Source organism: Ptiloglossa arizonensis, chromosome 2 (assembly GCF_051014685.1).
Source record: "Ptiloglossa arizonensis isolate GNS036 chromosome 2, iyPtiAriz1_principal, whole genome shotgun sequence".
NCBI classification, from domain to species: domain Eukaryota; kingdom Metazoa; phylum Arthropoda; class Insecta; order Hymenoptera; family Colletidae; genus Ptiloglossa; species Ptiloglossa arizonensis.
The window spans coordinates 31,617,865-31,640,128 of NC_135049.1; the positions used below are offsets into that span (position 1 = coordinate 31,617,865).

The 22,264-nt window shown below is 52.9% G+C and overlaps 1 protein-coding gene across 6 annotated transcripts in view; it reads right to left on the minus strand.

Moving 5' to 3' along the window:
• Positions 1-22,264, minus strand: part of LOC143143570 (uncharacterized) — a 154,382-nt gene that overhangs the window by 4,830 nt on the left and 127,288 nt on the right. For all 6 annotated transcript variants that reach the window (XM_076304956.1, XM_076304957.1, XM_076304955.1 and 3 more), the window contains one exon: positions 590-778. In XM_076304956.1, coding sequence (XP_076161071.1) covers positions 590-778 — 189 coding nt within the window. The remainder of the gene's footprint in view (positions 1-589; positions 779-22,264) is intronic.

The window sequence follows — 22,264 nt, forward strand, 5'->3', positions numbered from 1 at the left end:
GAAGCCACTGGCAACGGAACAGGCCTGATTAACATACTTCGCTTTGACACGGTCGGCGCATTAGACCCGAAACATCTCCTCGACTCGCCTCTCTACGTCATACTCGTAACATTTTTCGACGAGAGACCCTTGGACTTTCCCGTCTAAAAGCGGTACACAGTGTTCACGCGCGACCAAGTAGAAGAATAAATTTAATAATAATTCGCGCCTCATCGCGACTAGACGTTCGCCGTGACGTTCAACGTCCGGGTGTAAAGGCACCCCGCGTTCCCCGATTAACTTCGCGATACCGTTTGCGAGGGAATTCCCGCGTAAAGCTCGCCAAGGGGAAAACGGAAGGGAAATTGTCAATCGTAGAATGTCCGGCGAGAAGCGTGGGAAACAGCATCGCGTCGGATGCGAGGGAAAAATGTTCTCGCGAGCTCGTGAGAATCGTCGAGAAACGCGACACGCTCGACGTTTCTCGTACGCGTTACCAGCCGGAAACGCCGAATTTAGAGAGATATTTTCTTTTTTTTTTCTTCTTTTTTGCTTTCACGGGGGGAGCGCGACTCGAAGGGTAGAAAAAAAGGGAATTGAGCCCGGTTACCGTGGTGAGGACATCTCGTTCGTGCAGTCGAAGGTTGTCGCCAGGAAACAGCTCTTGGATGCGATGAAGATCGCCCTCGAGCTGACCGCGTTGGAGAACAGCGCCGCTGCCGACGGTACCGTTTCCGTTCTCCACCAGGTTCCTCGCTTCCTGACCCAGATACCTCTCGTATTCGGCCAGCCTCTGGACCTGTAACACAACCAAACGTATAAAGATCGCCGAACGATACTCGCCCGAGAGTGGAAACGTTTTAGAGAATTCCTCGGAGTTTAGATTTCATCGCGTTTCACGTATTCGGTGTTCGTCTACTCGACGAATTCGTACCGTTTCGATTCGTGCCACCAAAGCACCCTGTACTGTACGTTTGCGTTCCATTGTTCGTATTCTATGGGAAATTAGGAGCGATATTTCGCAATACGAAATAAACCCGAGTCGAGAAGAGTGTACCGTCGAAGCACGCTCGTTATCGAAACCGCTGTACTCTTTGTACCGGAAAAGAACCGGCGTTTCGATCGTTGTAACAAAGATAAACTTCTCCGTTCGAAAGACTCGAGATTCTATCGTTCCCGGTCAACGACAGCACCGTGGCGAATCGATGATTTTTGCGCAACACGAGAGGAGAGTTTCTACCTACCGTAATTACGGTAATGGGGAGTCCGCGGCGCGAATTGCGAAAGCAGGAAACGTCGTGAACGGTTGCGAAACCGCGGTACCAAAAATTAGGGGCGCTACATCGGCCGGAAAATCGTAACCGCGATCGAAACCAGCGAAAACTTCCCTCGTGCGGAACGATCGAGGCAATTATTATCGACGATGCATCGGAGGCGAGTTATGTAAATTCGCGGCGACTCACCGTTCAACCATTCGATATATCCGTTCGACGAATAGACTACACGAGCGGTTGATTCACTGCTTACGATTAGTTGCGACGAGGTGCAAAGTGGTTTGCATCTGCCGCTCGGATTTCGCTACTGTTTACCGCGTGGCAAAATAACCGCCTCTATAAACGTTTCCGTCGCGATCGGTGCCAAGAAACGGAACGCGATTACAATTCGCTCGATTTTCGTTCGAACGGACGCACCGACGAAAATATCGCGGTGAATTGTCCCGTTTTCCGTGGCAGCCACGATCATTCGTGCTCGAGAGGAAACACGGACGACATTGTCGTCGAGATACGCGTTTCGAGGAATGACGAAACGACGCGCAACTTTTTCTCCGTTGCGTTCCATTGCGCAAGAAACGCGATCTACCCGCATGGATAAATCTCCGTTGATTTCGTTCGAGTCGAATTTTACCCATCTCCGTTCGAGAGATCGATCTTTTTACGCCGCTCGGTATCGGGGATTTCGTAACGAAAGTAAACCGCTTCTCGGCTCGCGCGGATCGAACCAGGAATCGGCTTTGGTGTCGTTGGAGTCGAGATTCGATCGATGGACTCGTTCGAAGTCGGCTCAATCGGCCGCTAATCCTACGAGCCGACTTACGACCGGTACGTTAACGATCCTAAATTCGTCCCAGCTCCGAGAGATCGGACGCGAGGCATCGCTCACGGTCCTCGTAAACTGGCACGAGCGGTCGATGCGCTCGAGAAACCACCAGTTTTACGGTAAACAATGTATCGGACCGGTCGAATCGGCAGCAACATCAACGTAGATGAAACGCGGAGATAAACGCTAGACACCTACCTCGACGACTTCGAATTTCTTATTGTACGAACAAACCTTTCGAACGAAAATCGCGCGACGAGGAATACGGAACCGTAATCGGTACTTTTATCGAAGAAAATCAGTCGTAAAGAGGATACTTCGATTTCGAACGTTGCTCGATATCTCTGGAGCAACGAGAAAACGTAGAAGAAATCGAGTGTAAAATTCGTGTTCGATTATTTTCGCTCCAGTTTCGCTACCACGATTATACTCTTATTACGTGTACCTACAGTCGCGGTGTCCGACGCGTAGCCCTCGTCCACGAACACGTCCACGTATTTGATGAACATTTCGATCTATCCGGTGACACCAAGGAACGGAAGACGCACGCTTCGAAAGGTTGGACGACGTCGACGAGACGATTCGCGCGCGCGGTTCGACGCTCTTTTAATTTCACTCGACATCGAGCGAGAGCAAAGGCGTGGCGCGACCGGTTGCTAGACTCGCGGCTTCGAGACTGAACCACCGGACGCGATTTCGCGCGTACACGAAGCTTCGCGATACATCTTTCGCGCAATGAATCATCGGGTCCACCGGAAGTAACCGCTCCCGCCTCGAGAGCGGAGGCTGGCTGGCGCAAGCTATCGTGTGTCACCGATTTTCTCGTCCGTGAACCGTCGTTGCCGCAACGAACGCGTTTCGTTGTTTTCCCTCGGGGAGGAAAGTTTCTTCTTTTTCAATTCAAGCCGAACCGACCAGTGTGTTTCGCGCTCACGATCGTTCGTGTATTCCACGCGATTATTTTTTTCAAGTTCCCGAGTACCGGTACGCAGAAAACTCGAAAATCTTCGTTTCCCGCGGAGACGTTCCCTCGTCACGGTTCAGAGTCTCGGAACTCGACGACACTCGACACTCCTGGCTCGTCGCGAGTGTCGCGTTACCGTTTGGGAAGTCACGAACCGAAATAAATAAATGAACAGGATTTTAATTGGACTCGCTCCAATCTATCCGGCGTACGCGACACGTCGACTCCTCGTCGATTCTTTTTCCCCTACCCGGGCGCTTGGTAATGACCGTTCAACGTTCATTACCGACTCGATGGATTTCTCTTTTACGGTGTAATTTTCACAGTTCGACGCGGTCTCGTCCGCTATTGGCATTCTTCGACGCGTATCATCGACCGTGGGCACGTACAATTCCCTCGTCCTCCCCTCTCTCTTCTCTCTCTCTCTCTCTCTCTCTCTCTCTCTCTCTCTCTCTCTCTCTCTCTCTCTCTCTCTCTCTCTCTCTCTCTCTCTCTCTCTCTCGCTCCTCGTTTTCTTTCGTTCCGTTTCTCATCGTCATTGTTAAAGCGACGCGTACTTTTACGCGGCATTCTTATCCCGACATCGTTTCTGGGCCCCTTTTCGCACACTTTCACCGCGCCGCGACCATTATATTCTTTGGAATAGCTCGAACATGGAACGCGCCGGTGTTCCCGATCGCCTCTCGATAATCGTTATCGGGTCACGCGCGCGACTCGATCGCCGATTTTCGCGAATCGAGAAATTTCCTCGACGACGAAACTTCCATTCCGAGTTTTCAGTTAGTCGCCCGCTCTGTCCTAAATTCCATCGAATCGAACCCCCCGCATTCTTTCCCGCTTCTTTCGTAATCGAAGTAGGTATATTCGACGTTATTGTATTCCAACGGGCAACAGCACCGATAAACCGGCATTGCAACCTTCGCTAGCAAAACTACGTCACGTTCGTCGATCGACGTTCGAAACCGACCACGGAAGAAAGACAAAAAAAAAAAGAAAAAAAACATTCGCGACGCGTTCCCATTTCCCACGCGATTTTCTCACAGCTTGTTACGGAACGTCGCCCGACAATCGACGATTTAAAAGTCTAATCGAATTCCATAACGTTTTGCAGCGGACGAAACGACGCGTTGTAGGAAATTACGGAAACGAGGCAATTCGCGACGCGCTCGAAAATAGTTTTCCGTCGATCTTGTCAACGATTTCGAGGAGGTTCGAGCGTCTCGATAGTTTACAGCCGACGCTACGCGCCCTACGGAAAACGTATTTCACGCACGAGTAAGCGAGAAAGAAAAATTTGAAGGAATCGCGTCACCTACTCGCTCGTAAAAATCCTACCGAATCCCCCTCGAGTCGCGTTGTTCCCCTTCGTCTGGGTCCCGAACACAAAGGACACCGGTCGGTCCAATCGGGGCTCGAGATCAGCGAAATAAATACGTCGAGAGTCTCCGTCGAGTGGGTTCTTCGAAAGAGAGATTTCTCACAAATCCCCCGGTAAGAGAAGGGTGTTGTCGTCCTAGGGAAAACCGGGAGATTTCAAGCAGGGTGGGTTTCACGGAGCGCGGGGGGTAGCGAGAACGGGCGCGCACAAGGGGGTTCTCGTTGTCGATTCAGCTCGACGAGTCGGTGATCCTTCCAGCATATTAAAGAGACGTCGCAAAGGAACGACGCATCGTACCGAGGACTCCGCCGAGCGATGAAAACAACAAGGGAAAAGGGCTACGGGGAGAGAAAGAAACGCGATTCGTTCCGTACGAGTGGATTCCGTACGAGTCCGTGACACGGTGGGGTTAAACATCGTCGAGGGTCGTGTCCCCGATGGAATTGTACATTGGACTCTGGCTGGAAAAACGACTCGTCGAATAAACCCGCAACCGGAGTCTTTCACGACGATTCGAATACGACGAGGACCGGTTATTCGAAACGAAACCGATAGCGACGGATAAACACCATAGCGAGGGTAGACGCATCTTCGGTTCGCGGATCTACGATCTCTACGGGAACAAAATTCGAAAAGGTATAGTCAATTAACACGGAGCTCGAACACGCGTTCTTTTCCATCGTGGAGAGAATCGAAGCTTTCCTGGCTCCGGGCGTAGAAATCCTATTCCTAGTATTATTCTACCGCTCTCCGTTGGGTTTGCACAATCGTTCGATGAATTTTTACCCGCGAACGAGGAACGTACTCGTAGACCACACGGAGGAGGAAACCGCGCGGAGGAGGGAAATAAATAAAAAAAAATAAAAAAAAAAGAGAGAAAAGAAAAACCGATCGGCCACGGCCGAGGCCTGTCCGAGCGGTTAATTTGTCGGCCATGTGGTACGATAATTTGCCGGCCGCGAACGATCAATCATTTAATTAGTCAGCGAGAACGTGCTCGTTCGCTAGCTCGCTCGCTCGTTCGCTCGTTCGTTCGTTCGCTCGCCGCTGGAAATTGTTCGAACCGCGGTGAATGGAAGAGAAAGGTCGCGGAGGATTCGCGCATGTCGCGGCGGCCTTTTTGCTCGCCTCGTCTCCTCGCGCGAGCAGGTATTCGTGAATGCATACATCAGCCGATCGAGGATGGCTGAATACGTACGGATATGGTATTATACGCGGCGGTGGCGGCGGTGGCGGCGGCGGCGGCGACGACCGTGTATCTGGAAGCGTACCTAAACGTATTCTACCGTTAGTCCCGCTCGTAGCATCGACCTCGCGACTCGAACCGTTCGCGCTGTTTCTTGACGGATTGTTTACGCCTCTCGCGGAACGTGTCTTGAAAATCGCGGGGTGATTCGCCGCGATCGATCGGCTCCGATTAATAGCGACTCGCGAGCAACAACGACTCGCGAGCAACAGCGACCGGAACGAAACACGACGGACTTCTTGCGGAGCGGATTTCGGTATTGGCTTGGTCGCGGCGTTAAGAATCGTCCCGTGTAAAAAGCGTAATGGGTCAATCGAAGGAAGATCGCGCGACGCGGAGATTTTGCCGGTACACCTGCGCCAAAGTGGATCGCGATCGATCATCGTTTCCACGTTTCTTGTAATCGCGGAGATAGCGGCCCGAAAAGTTCCGAGCGATTCCGGCGGCCAGTTTTTGTCCTCCGCGAAGCCGGGAACGCAAGGTTGAAACACCGTTGACTTCGATGCACGGGTAAGGGTACCACCGTGGCCGAGAAGCGTCGAAATCTCTCGAAAGAGTCACGGGAATTCCTCGACTTCGGAGTCGAGATTCCTTTTTCTTCCATCTTCTCGCGGTCGAGGACCAACGATTTTCGTTTCGATCGCGAACGGAGAATGGAACCGAGAGGCCTCGATAGACGCGAGCCGGTAACTTTTTCCATCGACGTTTCGATATCGCGAGGAACGTACGTACACGCGGGACAAATTGCTCCGAGAGCTGACGCAACGGAGAACACCTGTCTCGAAAAGTTACAAAATCCGCTTCCTGTGGCGTTGATTTACGCATCGGTGCGCGGCGACCGGGATCGTACAATGCGTTGCCAAAGGCCTCGATATCGACGTCGAGAGAAATCTTTTCGCCATCGAGTCCAATCGTTCGTAAAGGTATCGCGTTACGATTCTCCAGCGATGTTTCGCGATCTCTCATTCCGCGAACGTAGCTCTCGTGGATACACGGCCGCGTATTCCCGTGGCCGCGTCTCTCGTTTCCACTTCCAGCCACGGATCCGAGCCGAGTTCGTTTATATAACGTAATGGGCATTAATAACACGGCATCGAGGTCGAATCCACGAAGAATGCATAACGCGCGTACGAACGCCGAGTGGAATGCAACGCGCGTTACGTGCGACGGAGCTCGCGAACTCGCGCCCGCGTACCAAGCACGTTGCAAGAAACGCGAGGATATACCTCGACTACCGAAGGGGATTACGAAACGCGTACGTGTATCCAACGCGGACAATTATTTCGCGGCGATCGAGGCGCGACTGACGCGGAATGTCTAATAACGTATCGCGTCGAACGCGAGAAATAAAAGCGATCGCTCGACGGAAATTCGACCGAATCTATCGTCGCGCGATCCTCTTCCCGTTTCTTCGGAAGAGGATCGAAGAACACGGCGAAACGGTCCAGACTTCGAGTCCGGAACGAGAACCGATACGATCGTAAACGCGGAGAATTCGATCTTTCTTTCGAGAACTCGTCCAAGGATTTTTGAATTTCGTAGAAATCCCCGCTTCCGCGTCGATGCGACACGGATCGTCGACGCCGAGCCGTTCCCATATTTTGACGTTACTCGCGTAGTAAACAGAGACCCCGAGGATCCCACTTCGATTTCTTCGAAAGAAAGTTTTTACGATGTCACGACGGAGCGAACCTGTTCCTCCGGTCACCGATCCATTGAAACGAGCTAACGGACGAGGAGGAACACGAGGACACGACGCACCGACTACCGGCGAGCAGCTCGATTACGAAACGGCGGTTATCCGCGAGCGACGATAATTCCAACGGCGAAGCCGGGAACCGCGCGTTTACCCACATTCGCCTTTCCCCGGTACCGCGTGTCACGCGCCCGAACAAGAATCCATCTCCGGAACGGGCACGGAGAAGACTTCGAGGCTCCCAACGGAGGAGAAGAGACCGTCGGCCGTTCCCGGGACGCGAATCGTTTCATCTGGCTCGTTGCCGCGCACAATTAACCCGATGAATTGCCGAGGCGATTGTGCGCGGCCACGGGAGGTCTTTCAATTTAGATTTCGCGGTAGATTCTCCTCGATCTTTCACCAATAAAAATCCAACGCGCAACCATCTTCGATTTACCAACGACGAGGACTATCGCGTTCTCCGCTTCGAATTTTTCCCTTCAATTGTCCTTGGTGGTTCTTCGTTTCGAAATCTTCGATCGAATCGTCGGTGAAATTTTGCCGATTCTCGTCGCACTACGAAGAATCCACGACTGGTATCGGATCGTTGCAAGTAGCTACGCGGTTACGTTTGAAAAATTCTTCGACCGAACTGTCCAGCATCGATTACCGCGTTAGCGCCGCGATTGTGTACGGCTGCGGGAGGTCTTTCGATTTAGATTTCGCGGTAGATAGTCGGTGATCTTTTACCGGTAATTGGATCGTTGAAAACAGTGCTCGGTACCGTACTGTTGCGCTTCCTATTCCAAATTGTACGAACCAGCAACGAGCGAATTAATTCTCGGAACGTCGAACGATCGGTGCACAGTTCTCGCGGGTTTCGTACCGATCGATCTCTCGAAACGGAGAAACGTGGCTCGCGTGGAAACGAATCGCCTTCGAAGCGACGATACTCGGAGAATTTCGAGGGTGCGCGATGATCGTCGGTGCATCGGGCTCGGTGCAACGGCTAGATGGATGCAATTCGTGGCACGCAACCGGCGATACGCGTCTACTGTTTAGCGGCAACGGAGGCAGTGCCAGCCAAGCCTTGGCTTAGATTCCAGGTTTGTCGCGTACGCTAACTCGTGGCCAGTGGCGTAGGGCGTACGGTTCGCGGCCGAGGCTCGCATTGTACCGTACTTTCTCCTCGCAGCGGGATCGTGACACGTAATTGCATACTTTCGTCGACGAGTTACGACGAAAGTTCCAGCCAGAAATCGGGAGTTACAGCTACGTCGTCGCATTGTGCGCGCGTTTTCTCTCGCGATCCTCTTTAAACGCGTAGCACACAGATATCGGGGAATTCGATGAAATTCACCGGCACCTTTCAAGAGAACTTTTCGTCCTTCTTGGTTGCGTTCCAATAACGAACCAGTATCGTTATCGATAGCGAGTCAGAGATCGCGCGTTCGGTCAGGGTACGCAAACGATAACCGTTTTCCCCCGACCTTGTCGGAGAGCTCGCCAACGAAAGAACGGAATAATCGTGAGTTTTTGTAACCAGGAAACGCGGCTGCGGACTCGAAGGCACGCGAACCTCGAGGGACCGTGGCTCCACGCCTCTGAGCCTCGCGCGTGCATACCTTTGCTATTTAGCGGCACTTGGTAATAACCACTGGCAAATGGTATTCGAGCCACCACCAAGGAATCTCATTCCGTTCACCTCGATGACGGAATTCCGATAGCGGGGCCCGGTGGTGGCGAGCCGAGCCGAGCCGAGCCTCTCCGCTCCTCGTGGACGTCGATGCTCGTGACTCCGCGGAGTTCGCCGCTTCCGAATAACGATGTAATTGCGAGAACAGTACGAACGGGCTCGTCCCGTCGACGATTTCTCTCGGGGGCTTCCAAGTCGGACCTAACCCGACGGACGTTCACAATTTGTTGGACGATGGCCGATCGATCGTGAACCGTCCGCGGAGAGAGATCCGCAGCCTTAATCCCCGGTGGACAGGAGAGACCTCGTATTAGGCACAACGTGTACCGTTAACTACAGCCCGGAGACGGTCACCGCTCGACGTTACGTACTCGCGATGGAAGAGCGCGTGCATCGGTTACGACGCACGCTCCACGGACCATTTTTCGACCTCGAACAACGAAACTCGCGTCGCGTCGAGTCGCGGACCACGACGCTGAGACGGCTTGTAGGTTAACGGGGCAAAAGACGCACGGGCCTCGTACGTTTAACGGCGTAACTACGATAATATTGCCGGAACACGAACGTCCTCGCGCGTGCTTTCTCCTCGGGTTCGACGACGGGAGAGACATCGCCGATCCGACATCGCGAATTCGTACGCTTCGTGTAGACGTCACGGTGAACACATTCCGACGGTTGAATTAACGCCCCGCGGGTCGAGTTCAGTCGACCGTTGTACCCTCGCGGAGTTCACGATCGCGCGTTCGTGCACGTTCGACCCGTATACTAGCGCGGTTCCGCGTCGCGGAATCTTCCTCGCGGTAGGAGAAACGATCTTTCGAAAACCAACTCGTGCATCGAGCGAGTAACGAGGGGATGCGTGTGAGGCGTCGCGACGCACGCGAGGGTGGATCGAAAGCCGTGTCGCAGGCTATGGAGAATCGGTGCCGATGAAAGGAAGGAATTTGGCCAATGGGAGTGCCGCGACTCGTTTTTCCGCTACAATGCCACTATCGCGCGGATCGAAGAGAGAGAGAGAAACGGTTCGCGCGAACCGATCGACCGGTGCACCGAGGAATTCTGGAGATCGCGATCTATAGCGATCGCGATGCGTCTCGAACGAAGAATCGTGGGTGTCGCGAGCGTGTACGGAGAAACCGAGCGGTATAATTTTTGTTATTTCGCATCGACGTTGGTACTATTCTAGAAATAAATTTTGGCCTACCTCCCGCTTCTCGATCTGCGAGAAATTTCGACGAAATTGTCCGAGCGATCGATACCCTTCCCCGGTTGATCCACTTAACGAGCGCGCCCCGCCCACGGAGCGAAACGACGTCACGAAAATTCGCCGCGAGACGCGTGCATCTCGTTCGAGCTATTTTTTGCCGGTCCCGATTCGTTCGAAAGCGAATCGAAGTCACGGGGTCGCGTGGAAAGTTTCTCGAGAGATCGAGGGGCCGGCGACGCCCGCGAAACGATCGTTTGCAAAAATAATGCCCGCTCGCGGGAGAGATAAATTTATACGGCAAATCGGTGGTCGCTGGGAAGAGGACGCTCGTCGCGTTATCGCGGGAACGGACGGCGTTAACGCGTCGTTGTAAAAATCGGGTTTAATCGACTCGACGCCTCGTCCTCGTCGTCGTCGTCGTCGTCTTCCGCGCACGGGCGCGCGTCGATATTTTTCACGCTCCTTACGAGCGGTCCGCGCGTTTACTTTCCATCCAGCACGGCGATGAAAAATCGCGCAATTAGCGCGGCGTGGTATCGAGAGACCGGGAACGGAATCGGCGGGGAGCGAAAAGAAGACGGAGAGAGGGAATAATGGGAGAGAAAAAAAAAGAAAAAGAAAAAGAAAAGAAGGCGAGATCGGCCGGGAGTAAAGTCAGAAGTTTCACGGTGCAGATCCGCGATAGCGAACCGAACGACGACAGGGACGAGGAGGGGGGAAGGTGGGTGTCCTTGAAACACGGTAGTTAACCACCACCAGCATCGGCCACGGGGGACCATTACCATCGGCGTTGGATCCCGTCCGAGGGAAGAGACGAGCTGGAATCGCGAATCGAGCTGCGTGCACGCGCCCCGTACCAAGAATACGCGCGCGACCACCACCGGGACGCGCAACGATCGACTATTGCTTAGGTTTCTCGCGATTTTTCCTTCTTCTTTCGCTTCTGCGTCGCACGGTGGAGCCATTCGTCCCGACTCGAAACGACCGTATTTATTTTTAAACCGTTGACAACCGATAACGGAAATCTCCGTGTCCTCTCGACCGAGAACCGTGCCCGTTGTTGTCTCTCTCTCTCTCGAATTCGTGAATCGGTTTCTCCTAACCGATACGGTGTACAATTATGCTGTGTATAACGTACGATTTAATTCGCCGTTGGTTCGCCTTCGATGCGAATTATTCGCGCGTACAAGTGGAGACGTCTCGACTCCGCTCGAGACCGGTCTGTCTCTCCTCTTCTTCGGAGGACCGTGAAACTGGACCGAAATTTAAAGGTCCTCGCGTTTCGTTCTCGCGGCACCGCGATCGATGGTTTGCACGGGACACGGAACGCTTCGTAGAAATTCTTTACAGCGAACCCTGTAAATCCGCTCGGACAACGAGGACGTACTTCATCGAAATCGATCGTCGAATCCGCTCGAGACCGTTTCGAGGTCCTCACCCTGGATCACGATGGACTTCCTACGGGACCCTCTTATCCTCGATAGAAAAAGAGAATCGGAATATTCCCGGCGCCGATTCCGCGTGTTTCGCGCGGTCGCGCCGAGCGAACGAGCAGAAGCGACGCGGAAATTCCTACGGTGTTCGTTTCTCTCTTCCTATTTCAAGAAACGAGCAGCGCTTCTGACTACTCTCGGCGACGGGCTTTGAAGACCGCCAAGACCCTTACCAGGAAATGCACACAGAGAGACCCTACTACCTCTCGTTGGTCCGCTTCTATCGACTCTCTCTTTTCTCTTATTCCAGAGCTCCTCCTCGCCGTCCTCTTCTTCTTCTTCTTCTTCTTCGTCATCTTCTTCTTCTTCTTCTTCCTACTCCTCCTCCTCCTCCTCTTCTTCTTGTACCGAGAGAGCTTCCTCCTCCCGTTCGCGTCTCTAGAAACGATCCCTCATTCGTCACGAACAGGTGCGGGCTTGATAAACGAAACTGCTTCGATTGCGGTTTACGTGGAAATTAGCCGGAGGGAAATAGAACGACCGCAACCGCGCGCGACGCCTCTAATCGCGGCCGGATTGAATTTCGCGCGGATCGTTACCGTGAAATCGTGCCGCGACTCGCTCGCCGTTTCGCTGTCACCTTGAAAATTCGCGTTTCGCCGAGTCGACCGATAACTGTACCGGCGATTAGGGTCCCTGCTACGCGATTTACGAGCAAAACCGTAATCGCGAGAGCGCTACCGTCTTCCCTGATGTCCGTACCAGAGATTTCGCCAACGATGGCTACGAGGACGAAGGCGTTCGAGAATCTTTTTCAACCGAGATATCGACTATTCCACCAGGAACCAATATCCGGACACCGACGAAGAATATTAACGATCCTACACCGTGAAAATTTCAATACGACGCTATCTTGCCGCGATCGTTCCAAAGATACTCCGATTACGCTTCGTTGACGAACGTTCAGCGAACTCGGATCGCGAATGGTCGCGTCGATGTACTTTTACGAGGTCCCGCGGGTAAACGCGACCGGAAAAATGCACAGACGCGCTCGCTCGAGCGAGGTAACCGCGCCACGAAGTGACTTGGCGCCTTTAACGAGCATACTTTTGACATCCTTAAGAGGGCTCCTATAAAGCGCGCAAAGGGTCGTAACAACGACCTTGTCGACGTCCGACCAAGGAGAATGGCCCTTAGTCATCGCAGGAATGTCGACTAACGCATAACCCGATGCACTTCCTCTATCGGCGAGAAGCTAAACGATACGACGCGGCACTGCGTATCGCCCCGAGTATCGAATATTCTTAATGGACCTTTCCGATTTCAGCCTCGTGGGCCCTTTACGAACGAAACACGACTTACAAGCGCAACGAGAACGATCGTCTTTCGAACGATTCGGTCCTAATAAGGCGAAATTGGATCTCGACGGATTCGGTCCCCGATTAGCGTGACCTACACCTTGCGTAGCCCGGGTCTGGGTTAGGAATCGATTCTACGGGAAGGTAGAAGCGGACGGTTACCAAATTTAGCCTACTCTCGAGCAAGCGGAGCTAAACTCTCCGGCTTGGTCTACACGGTCGCTGCGGCGCGCTGGTCTAGCTCGGTCTACGTCCAACGTACCGCTAGTTCGGATCGATCAAAGTCAACTATGCATCCGAGTCCAGCGTAGACGCGGTCTTCTACGGTTACTAAATTTAACCGATCCTCGACGCACGGTTAGCTCCGGCTACCTTTACCCAGTTGCAGCGTTGCTCCGGTCCGGCTCGATCTACGTTCAACGTACCGCTAGTTCGGCTGAAAGTCGACTATAAATCCGTGGCCAGCGAACATTCATCGGTGGAAAGATTTAAATTGCGCGCGTCGAATGTTCGACCATTCGATCGTTCCACGGTATCCCATCGAAACGTACCCTAGGTACGGTTCAATCTCGAGCACGTTCTCGTACCATTCGGGATTCTTTGAAACGCGACGCGACCGAACTTCGACCGAGCCGGTCGAGATACGCGTATTTGCGCGAGCTCGCCGATAAAGACGATAAGAGAGGATCGGCGTTAAGGTAGGTTCGCGCGTTAGGCCAGGTGGCTGGCCGTACCGGCAATTCCCGGAAAGCGCGCGAGAAGACAGTCGGCAGACCGTATGCGCGGATTGCAGTCAGCATACGGTCAATGCACCAGCCCAGTTTTCAAAATAACTTCAAACGCTCCTACGAGCCCCTCTCTCGCTCCCTCCCCCCAACCGTTGTCCCCTCCATTCCCGTCGTTTCACAGAATCGAGAATATCCTCGGACATTCGCAGACTGTCTCTTGACCAGGCGCCAAATCGCCCACTTTATATTTGCCCACCGACACGGGAATATGCATAGGGTGATTCTATAACCGTGCACCGTCTCCCGAGTGAATCACTTATAAATAAACCGTCGAGAGTGCGCCCGTAACTGGAAGAAATTCTCGGTAACGTCTACCTTCTGGGAAACCTTGCTTCGTTTTTCCGATCGGAAAGAAAAGAAAAAAAAAAAAAAACAATTAACGATACCTTTTCTTTTTTCTTTCTTCTTTTCCTTCTCGCGTTACCTCGACGAGGCCTGCAGCGTTTACGTAGCAACGATTCGAACCCGGAAGAAATCCAGACTCTCCGAAACACATTACGCGTAGTCCGGGGCCGAGACGCTCGAAATATCGATCGCGGCGCACCGTTGCACTCGCGCGAACCCAAGACAAAGTTGCATCGGTTCGGGTAAACACGCGATACTCACTACCGACGAAAGGATCGACGCTGGGAACGCACGTGCATTTGTAACGAGAGAGACCACCGTGCTCGAGCGACCGGCACGATCGATGCTCACGGAATCGACTGGCGGCCGGGGTTGAGGAGTTACCGATTATCGCCGGCGACGCTCTGGTGGTCGAGCGGCAAAGTAAAGCCACCCCCTGAGTCGCAGGTCGTTAACGTTTACACGTGGATTTCCTTTCGCTCGCCTTATCTTTCGTGACGTGGAAATCCTTCGGTAGCCGAGGCGGGCTTTATCTGGCCGGACGATTGCCAGAACGGTTCGTACGATGCTGTTGACAGTTCGCGGTAATGAATGGAACGAGCCAATATTATCGATCGCTCGAGAATGTAAGCAAGAACTCGATCCCCGGTTCTATCCGTTTCGACGATTCGTCCTACAATTACGCGCGCGAAACGTCCCACGAGGGGCTGTAAGCCGCGAGAATAAAAAGAAAACTATCCAACGAAATTCTTTCCGCTCCGCTCGATTTATTTTTATTTATTCCCCGCGCGAGCGCCGAGTTACTTTCATTCGAGATACCACCGAACTCGAATTTATCGCCGATCGACGAAAGGAACAATACCACGATTTTACGAAAGTCCCGAAGCGCACCGTAATTGTATCGAATTGGCGAACAATAGTCGTTGGCTCGTCCCAGATGCGCGACACCGTTCGAATAAACAATCGTTGATACCTCCGTCGCGGTAAAATCGGGCGAAACAATACCACCGGGACCGGAACAATGGATCGTTGGAGAATTACCCGAGTCGTCTGAATTTTCCCTCGTTCCTCGAGCGCCGGACGGTACGTTTACGATCGTCGCGGCACGGAACGATCCCTTACGTGCATGCGGGTCAACGAGCGCGTGCTAACACCGAGGCTACGTCGACTAGGTAAACGTTCCTAATCCACTTTGGAGGCAGACAGTAGGCCAACCGATAAATTCAGCGCAGGCTTCGCGGAATATCGGTCGTTACGCTTTGTACGATCGACTCCTCGACTGCCCGGCGAGCGGTCGGCCATTGTTACCCGTTAACGACGTTTATTGTCCGTGGCGTCGAGAGTCGAGGATCGAAAGCGGTGCTTGTAACTTTTGACGGTCAAAGGGACCGCGTCGAATGATTTTACGCGGCGCGAAAGAAGAAAAAAAGAAAGAAAAAAAAGATTGCAAGAATCGGTGACTCCACGGTGGCACGTTCGCCAGGAATATTAACCCTTATCGCCTCGAGAGTGCTCGTCGATATCCACCGTTTCGTTCCAAGTGCACTCGTCGGCCACTTCACCGACTGGATAGTTTCTTATCGGATTCGACGACTGGATAAAAAAAAAAAAAATAAACAGATTTCCGCCACGAGATCCGCGAACGCGAGATCGCATCCCAGTGATTGTTCACGTGGTGCGTATCGTTATCGAAATTGTATCGTCTTCGAAAGGAACGAAGATCGCTTCGAAACGCATCGACGATCGTTATTCGAGCGTTATCGTCGCGCTCGAATTACGATATTCCAGGGAGGTGGTCGAAAATTTGTCCCGTTCGATAATCCTCGCAGTCGGATCGTCTCGAGAGTCGCGCGACGATTTAAAAACTATCCCTCGAGCGAAAGTGTAAACGGGGAACGATCGATGCAACGATAAAACGAGGGGACGTTTCTCAGTCGAGCAAAGGGGGAGAACGGCACCCGAAACGAGGGAACGAACGATAATTTCGCCACCTGTCGTCGCCCCGTTTCGTGCGTGTCCTATCATTTTTCGGAACTCTGGGTCGGGGTGGGGGGTGGGTGGTGTGTTTTTTTGATTTCGAAACCGGATACCCTGGATCTTCGGCGAGAAGCACGAGAAGAAGGAGGAGGAGGTGGAGCCGGACGGAACGGCGCCAAAATAGAAACGCATCGGGGTGAACGCTACAAGTGGGACGTCGAGCCAGGAACACGGCGATGACGACGAAGATGAGAAGAAAAAGAAGCCGAAACCGACGAAGAAACGCATCGAAATAACCGGACGACTGGAAGAAGTCCAAGAACAAGGAGACGGGACGTGCACGCGCAAAGAACGGAGACAGGGCGCGTCATTCACGAGACTCGAAACGGTCCCTTCCTTCTCATCGACCCACCGTTCGACATTGGATTCGAAATGAAATTCGAACAACGAATCGGCTCGTTTCGATCGTGGTTCGAATCGGAGCACGATCGCGACCGTTTCTCTTCCTCTCGTAGGGAAGTAAAATCGTAAGACCGTTTTCCGGTTCGCGTCGGCTCCCGCGAGATAAAAGCGTTCGGTTTCACGCTCCGTTGGAAAGCTCCTCGACGAGAGATCGGTCGAGTGTCTCTCCTCTGTTCGCTCGTTATCGGTGGCCAGGGACCGAGGAAACCGAGATACGGCTCTCTCGGTCGTGGACCGATGGAACCGTGACTACCGGCGAGGAATTCCAAAAAAAGAAAAGAAAGAAAAAGAAATAACATTTCGATAAACGCGTAATGGGACCCGCGTTTAGGAGTTACGAAGGTCCGCGTGGAATTTCAATGTACGCGTCACGAGTTTCGAGAGTATTCCCAGTGACGTTTCCCGTCGTCGGGAAGCGATCAACGGCTCGGGTAATCGCGATTCGAACGCGAACGAAACATTTCGCCCTCGTAGGATAAGATACTCCTCGGCGAACTCACCAGCTCCAGCTCCAGCTTGCGCACGTCGTAGTATCCCTTGTAGTACTTGAACCACATCACTTCTCACTGACGACCACCCTATCGTGCATCGTAACTTCAACTTCCCGGGCGAGGAAACGTGCGGGCAAGGGAGATCGCGTTCCCTACTCGGTGTGCAGTATCGGGACCGGGATTTAATCGCGCAACACCACAACCACCACCACCACCGCCGCCACCACGGTGTTTCGTCACTTTATCGACGCCTGGAGCACGTCCCGGCGTGTCAGCGCGAGATGCCGTCTGCTTTGCATCGAACCGCCGAATGAAAGATCGTTCTGTTCGCGTTCGACGTCGGATATCGGTCTAACCGGCGAGATAAATACACGGGGAACGGAACGGAACGGAACGGAACGACACGGCACGCCAGCCAACGACAGAGAGGAAAGAAGAGCGGTGATACGATGCACTCGAGGACCTTTGAGAAACTGTTCGCCTCTCGGCATAGCCGAGGGGCCAAGTATAGACGAGGGCTGCGCGCACGCGAACACTTCTCGCGTGCACGCTTCTGTGTGGCGAGCCGGGACGACGAACGCGAGCGCGTGTTGCACAGGGGCCCGCTGTGCGTATGCACGGGGCCCACGAAAATTAATTAACCGTTTCATCACCGGGACTCCCTCTTCGATCCTTTGCTACAACGTCCACGTGAGATTTAGATGCAGATCCTTTCCTCGCGACTGTCGCGACACAAAGGATTCTTGGTCTCCGCGATACACGGTCCATCCTTGGATCTTCGCGACGAAAGCTCGAAACTCGACGTGACCGTTCAACGATCGGAGAATAGATTCTTCCGAGAGAGAAGAGAGTTCGCCAGAGAGATTTCACGGGCTTCGTGGAAAGAAAGAAAAAAAAAAAAAAGAAAACGTTGGCGCTCATTAGCTTATCTGCTCGGCCTAGATCGCGTGGTTTGATCAGGTGTCGGTTGACCAACCGCGATCGTTCGTTAATCGATTCCTAACGAGTGACGAACGAGTTTCTAACCGAAGCGAATAATCGTGTCGAGGCGAACTGGATTCCGCTCAATTTTTACGGATTCCCGGACCCTTTCGCAACGTTTACGAATATTTTTGTGCGCTCGTCGAGGTCGGGGTTCGATCGCGCGACGACGCAAGGTACACGCGCAAGGTACAAAGTCAAACGTTCCGCGTTTCGTCTTCGAAGCGAGTCCGCTATACCGCGAGGACGAGTATAAAAAAAAAAAATAAATAAATAAAAGCAGGAAAATCGCGCTCGAGCGTTTACCAAAGTTCGAAACCGAGTTCGAGGACGAGGCGCGTAGATAAAGTAAAAGTCGTCCGGCGTGGTAAAACCTCGATCCGTACGACACTTTGTACACGCGTGGAAATATTCCTTTCTATCCTCGGCCCGATAAACGAGTGCATTGAATCCTCTTCGATGTCTTCGAGACCGAGTGCAAAGTTCTCGCGGGTAAGAGAGACGAGGCGAGATGTTTTCTACGTATCCGGCCGAGAAAGCCGCTCGTGGCCGATGAAAACTCTAATCTAACGGCGCCCGCAACGATAACGTTTATCTCGAGCTCGGCTGTGAATTGCCGCCGATTCGGTCAATTAGAGAGAATCTTCGTTGAGCAACTGTGTTAGCCGCGCTCCGAGACGCGTGGAATCGTGCCAGTTTCATCGCGTTTCCGAATCTCGTTCGCGAATCTTTGTCTCGCGGAATTAACCCACTGATCGAGATATCGTTTGGTCGTTCCTCGTTGAAAAGCATCGATTACTTTCGAGCAGATTACACGCGTTACTTTCCGAGAACGTGCAAGTTCGACCAATGTATCTGTGTACTCCCCCTCCTCGTAATCATCGAGACACTTTGTGTTTAAACGGCTACTCACGACCGGATGTAAACCGGATCGACGATTACGTTTTGCGCGAAAGGAGCAGGTGTCGCGATACTTTTCGAGCAGAAGGTACACACGCGTTGGCTAACATATGTTCACCGATGTACACGCACCGGTGTTGTACCGATGAGTCATTCGCGTTTACCGAGAGATAATCGAATAAACACGACCTTGACTATAATTACGATCCACTTTTCGCAATTCGCGATCCGGACAAATCGCAACGATCGAAACGAGTCGTTCGCGAACGAATCTTTTCTTTTTTTTCGATAATTCGTGGCACCGTTGAAAAGCGTTCGCTCGCGAAAACGACGCAGGCTCGATGCAGATATCGGTGCTTAATTGGAGCAACCGTTCGTGGAACACTCGGAGAAAGTAAACTCGCGATGTTCCAGCCGCTCGAAATATCCTCCCGGCGACTAGATCCGAATACGCGACAAACGGAGCTTTCCTCGGTGAATTTTTGTCCACGGTTCGCGACAGCGAGTGCGGGTTTCGCGCCCGAGCCGGCTCCCATTTGCGGAATATTTATCGTCCCGGCTCCGGCAGCACGGAGACGCGGTAAATTGCCGAAAGTGCTCCTCGTAACATCGAAAATTACAAAGTAGCGAACACGAACGGGGAATAACCGCGCGAGCTCCTACCGCGCGCCAGATACGCGATTTATCGCCAATCGATTAACCAAAAGTGGGAGCTTCTGGTCGTGGTAATCCGTTGGAAATTGATCGCGAAAGAACGATGGTTGAACGCAAATTAAATGGCCCGTCTGGGACAAAGTCGAGCCACTTTCGACGAGATTGTCGCGTCCGTAAACGCAAACGAGATCCTCTTCCGTTCGTTTACGTAAACGAATTTCCGGAAAACGGTGAGGAGTATCTTGGCGTCGAATCGTTCGGAACGGATGTCGGCGATGGTTTCCGGATACTCGTTTCTTCGATCGCGACGATATTTCCAGACACGTGTTTCCCTTCGGTTCGATCACGAGCCGTGTTCCGTGTTCCAGTTTCGAGAATCTACCTGTGCGTCGACAGAAACCACGGACGATGTAAAATTAGGGCTACCGTTAATAAGCAAAGGGCAACGCGATTCTACGAAGGTTCGTCTACAGACGACCCTCGAACTCGTTTATCCTCGGTTTGTAAATTTCCAAACTCGTCCTCGGTCTCTCGTTAATCAACGCGAGAGTAACGTTTGTCGAGCGCCGCGCGTCCTTTTCGATCGGAAGAAATTGACAGAGTTCGCTCGGCTCGTTACCAACCGCGACTAGACGCGAAAAGGATCGGTAATCGAGGCGATCTCGCGACATTTATCGATCACGGAACCGGCTGCTAGCGCGCCAATATTAATCTCCGCGCGGACGAGCAATTATCCGGATAATTGCGGTTCTTCGAAGGATTACTGTGTCGAAACGCGCGACGTTGCGGTTTTCGTTGCCCCTCACGGTTGCCACCGATTTATCTTGGAATCGCAGCCGGTTATTCGGGGGCAATTATCCCGTTCGACTAATTAGCGGTTTCGATCCCTCGCGTACGCGAACGCCGTTCAAACATCCTTAAAAGCTCGACGATCCGATCGGTCGAATTGATAACTTCATTTTTCAAATCTTTCCTTTTCTCTTTTTTCTGTAACCGATTTCCACGCGGGACGATCGGAGAGTTTCGTGAACGGTGTTCGTAAATTCGAGACGATGTTTCGTCGACGATCGCGAATCGTTGAATGAACGACAAAGGGATTCGATAAGGTCCGTGGAACTCGAGATCCGATCCTGGGTCCGGTTAAACCACGCGCGGCCGGCCGCCGAATTCTTTTCGCCGGGTCGAAAACTCGTTCGCCGATTCTCCTGAAATATCTCGTCGTAAATTCGCGACCGGGACAGGGAGCGTCTTATTCGTGGGTCGTTAAAGCGCGAGCGTAATTGCGCAAACACAATTTCTATAGATAGTATACACAGAACGCAACCGGTATCATCATTCCGCGCGTCCGAGCGATTTCTGATTTACGAGCGGCGCGGCCTCGCGCGAGCACTTTTCGAGATTGTATCTATTTTTAATGCTTTGAATTACACCGCCCCCTCGCCCCTGGTGATCGGCGAGCTGGCTGCTCGCACGCTCGCGGGTCCACACGCGAGAGACCGATCTCGCGTTTCAGCGAGCGAGCGCGAGCGCGAGCGCGCGCACGGCGCAGCGCAGCGCACGACGCCCCGGCGTCGGAATTAATTTCGATTCGATCTTATCTGCGAGGACGCGCCAATAACGCATCGGGAAATTTACGAGGACCGGTATTCCTCTCTCGTTGCCGGTCCACGCGCGGAAAGGCTCATTGTCCTCTTCAAAGGGAAAACACTTTGCTCGGTGGAAAGACCGGCTCGATTATTTTTTTTTTCCTCTTCTTTTTTTTACTCTCGATCGTTGGCCGCCCCTTCCACGAAACCGAGCAACTTTTGTCCCGCGAGATACTCGTTTCGATCCCCGACCACGGGGTACCCGTGTAAAACGCGCGTCCACGTACCTCGACTCGTCCCCGTGTAACTCTATGTACCGTGTAACTTTTTCAACGGCTCGCTCGATACAGGGGCAAAAGTTCGAGATGGCCTCGACGACCACGACAACGACAACGACAACGACAACGACGACGACGCTTCTAGCCCCCGGGTTTCAATTTAAATCAATGGCGCCTCGAAAAATCAATCATCGTCTCCCCCATCCCCTGACCGATATATCGCCGAGCGCAAAATTTATGAACCGCGCTCCCATTAATCAATACTATCGGTCGCGGGCTCGTAAAAATCGCAGATTCATTTCTGCTGAAAGGAGCGAGAGGCCCCTCCGCGCATAATTGCATCCGCGAGAACACGAGGCGCGCGAGGGCCGTAGGGGGAGGGAAAGGGAGACAGACGACCGGGGTAGCAGCACAATTTCGATTTCCATACGAGCTGGAACGACGTCCACGGATGCGAGATACCGGAGGATCATCCAGCACGTCCGGCGATTCCTGATTTATGAGCCGGCCACTTTTTCAAAACTTTATCTGCGGCTGCACGCCGCGGTGCGCACCGCGGCTCGGCTGGCTCGCTCGCGTGTCCGTGCAATTGCTCGACCGCAATTATTGCACCGAGGGACCTTCCTCGGATCGTTCGGTTGCATCTTTCAGCGCCTACCCCTTCCCTCGCGTACCGTACAACCTTCTGCTAATCCTTCTTCGACTTTTCTCGCATTCGACTCGCTCCCCGATCGTCACGGTCAAACTAGCCACCACCGACCACCTA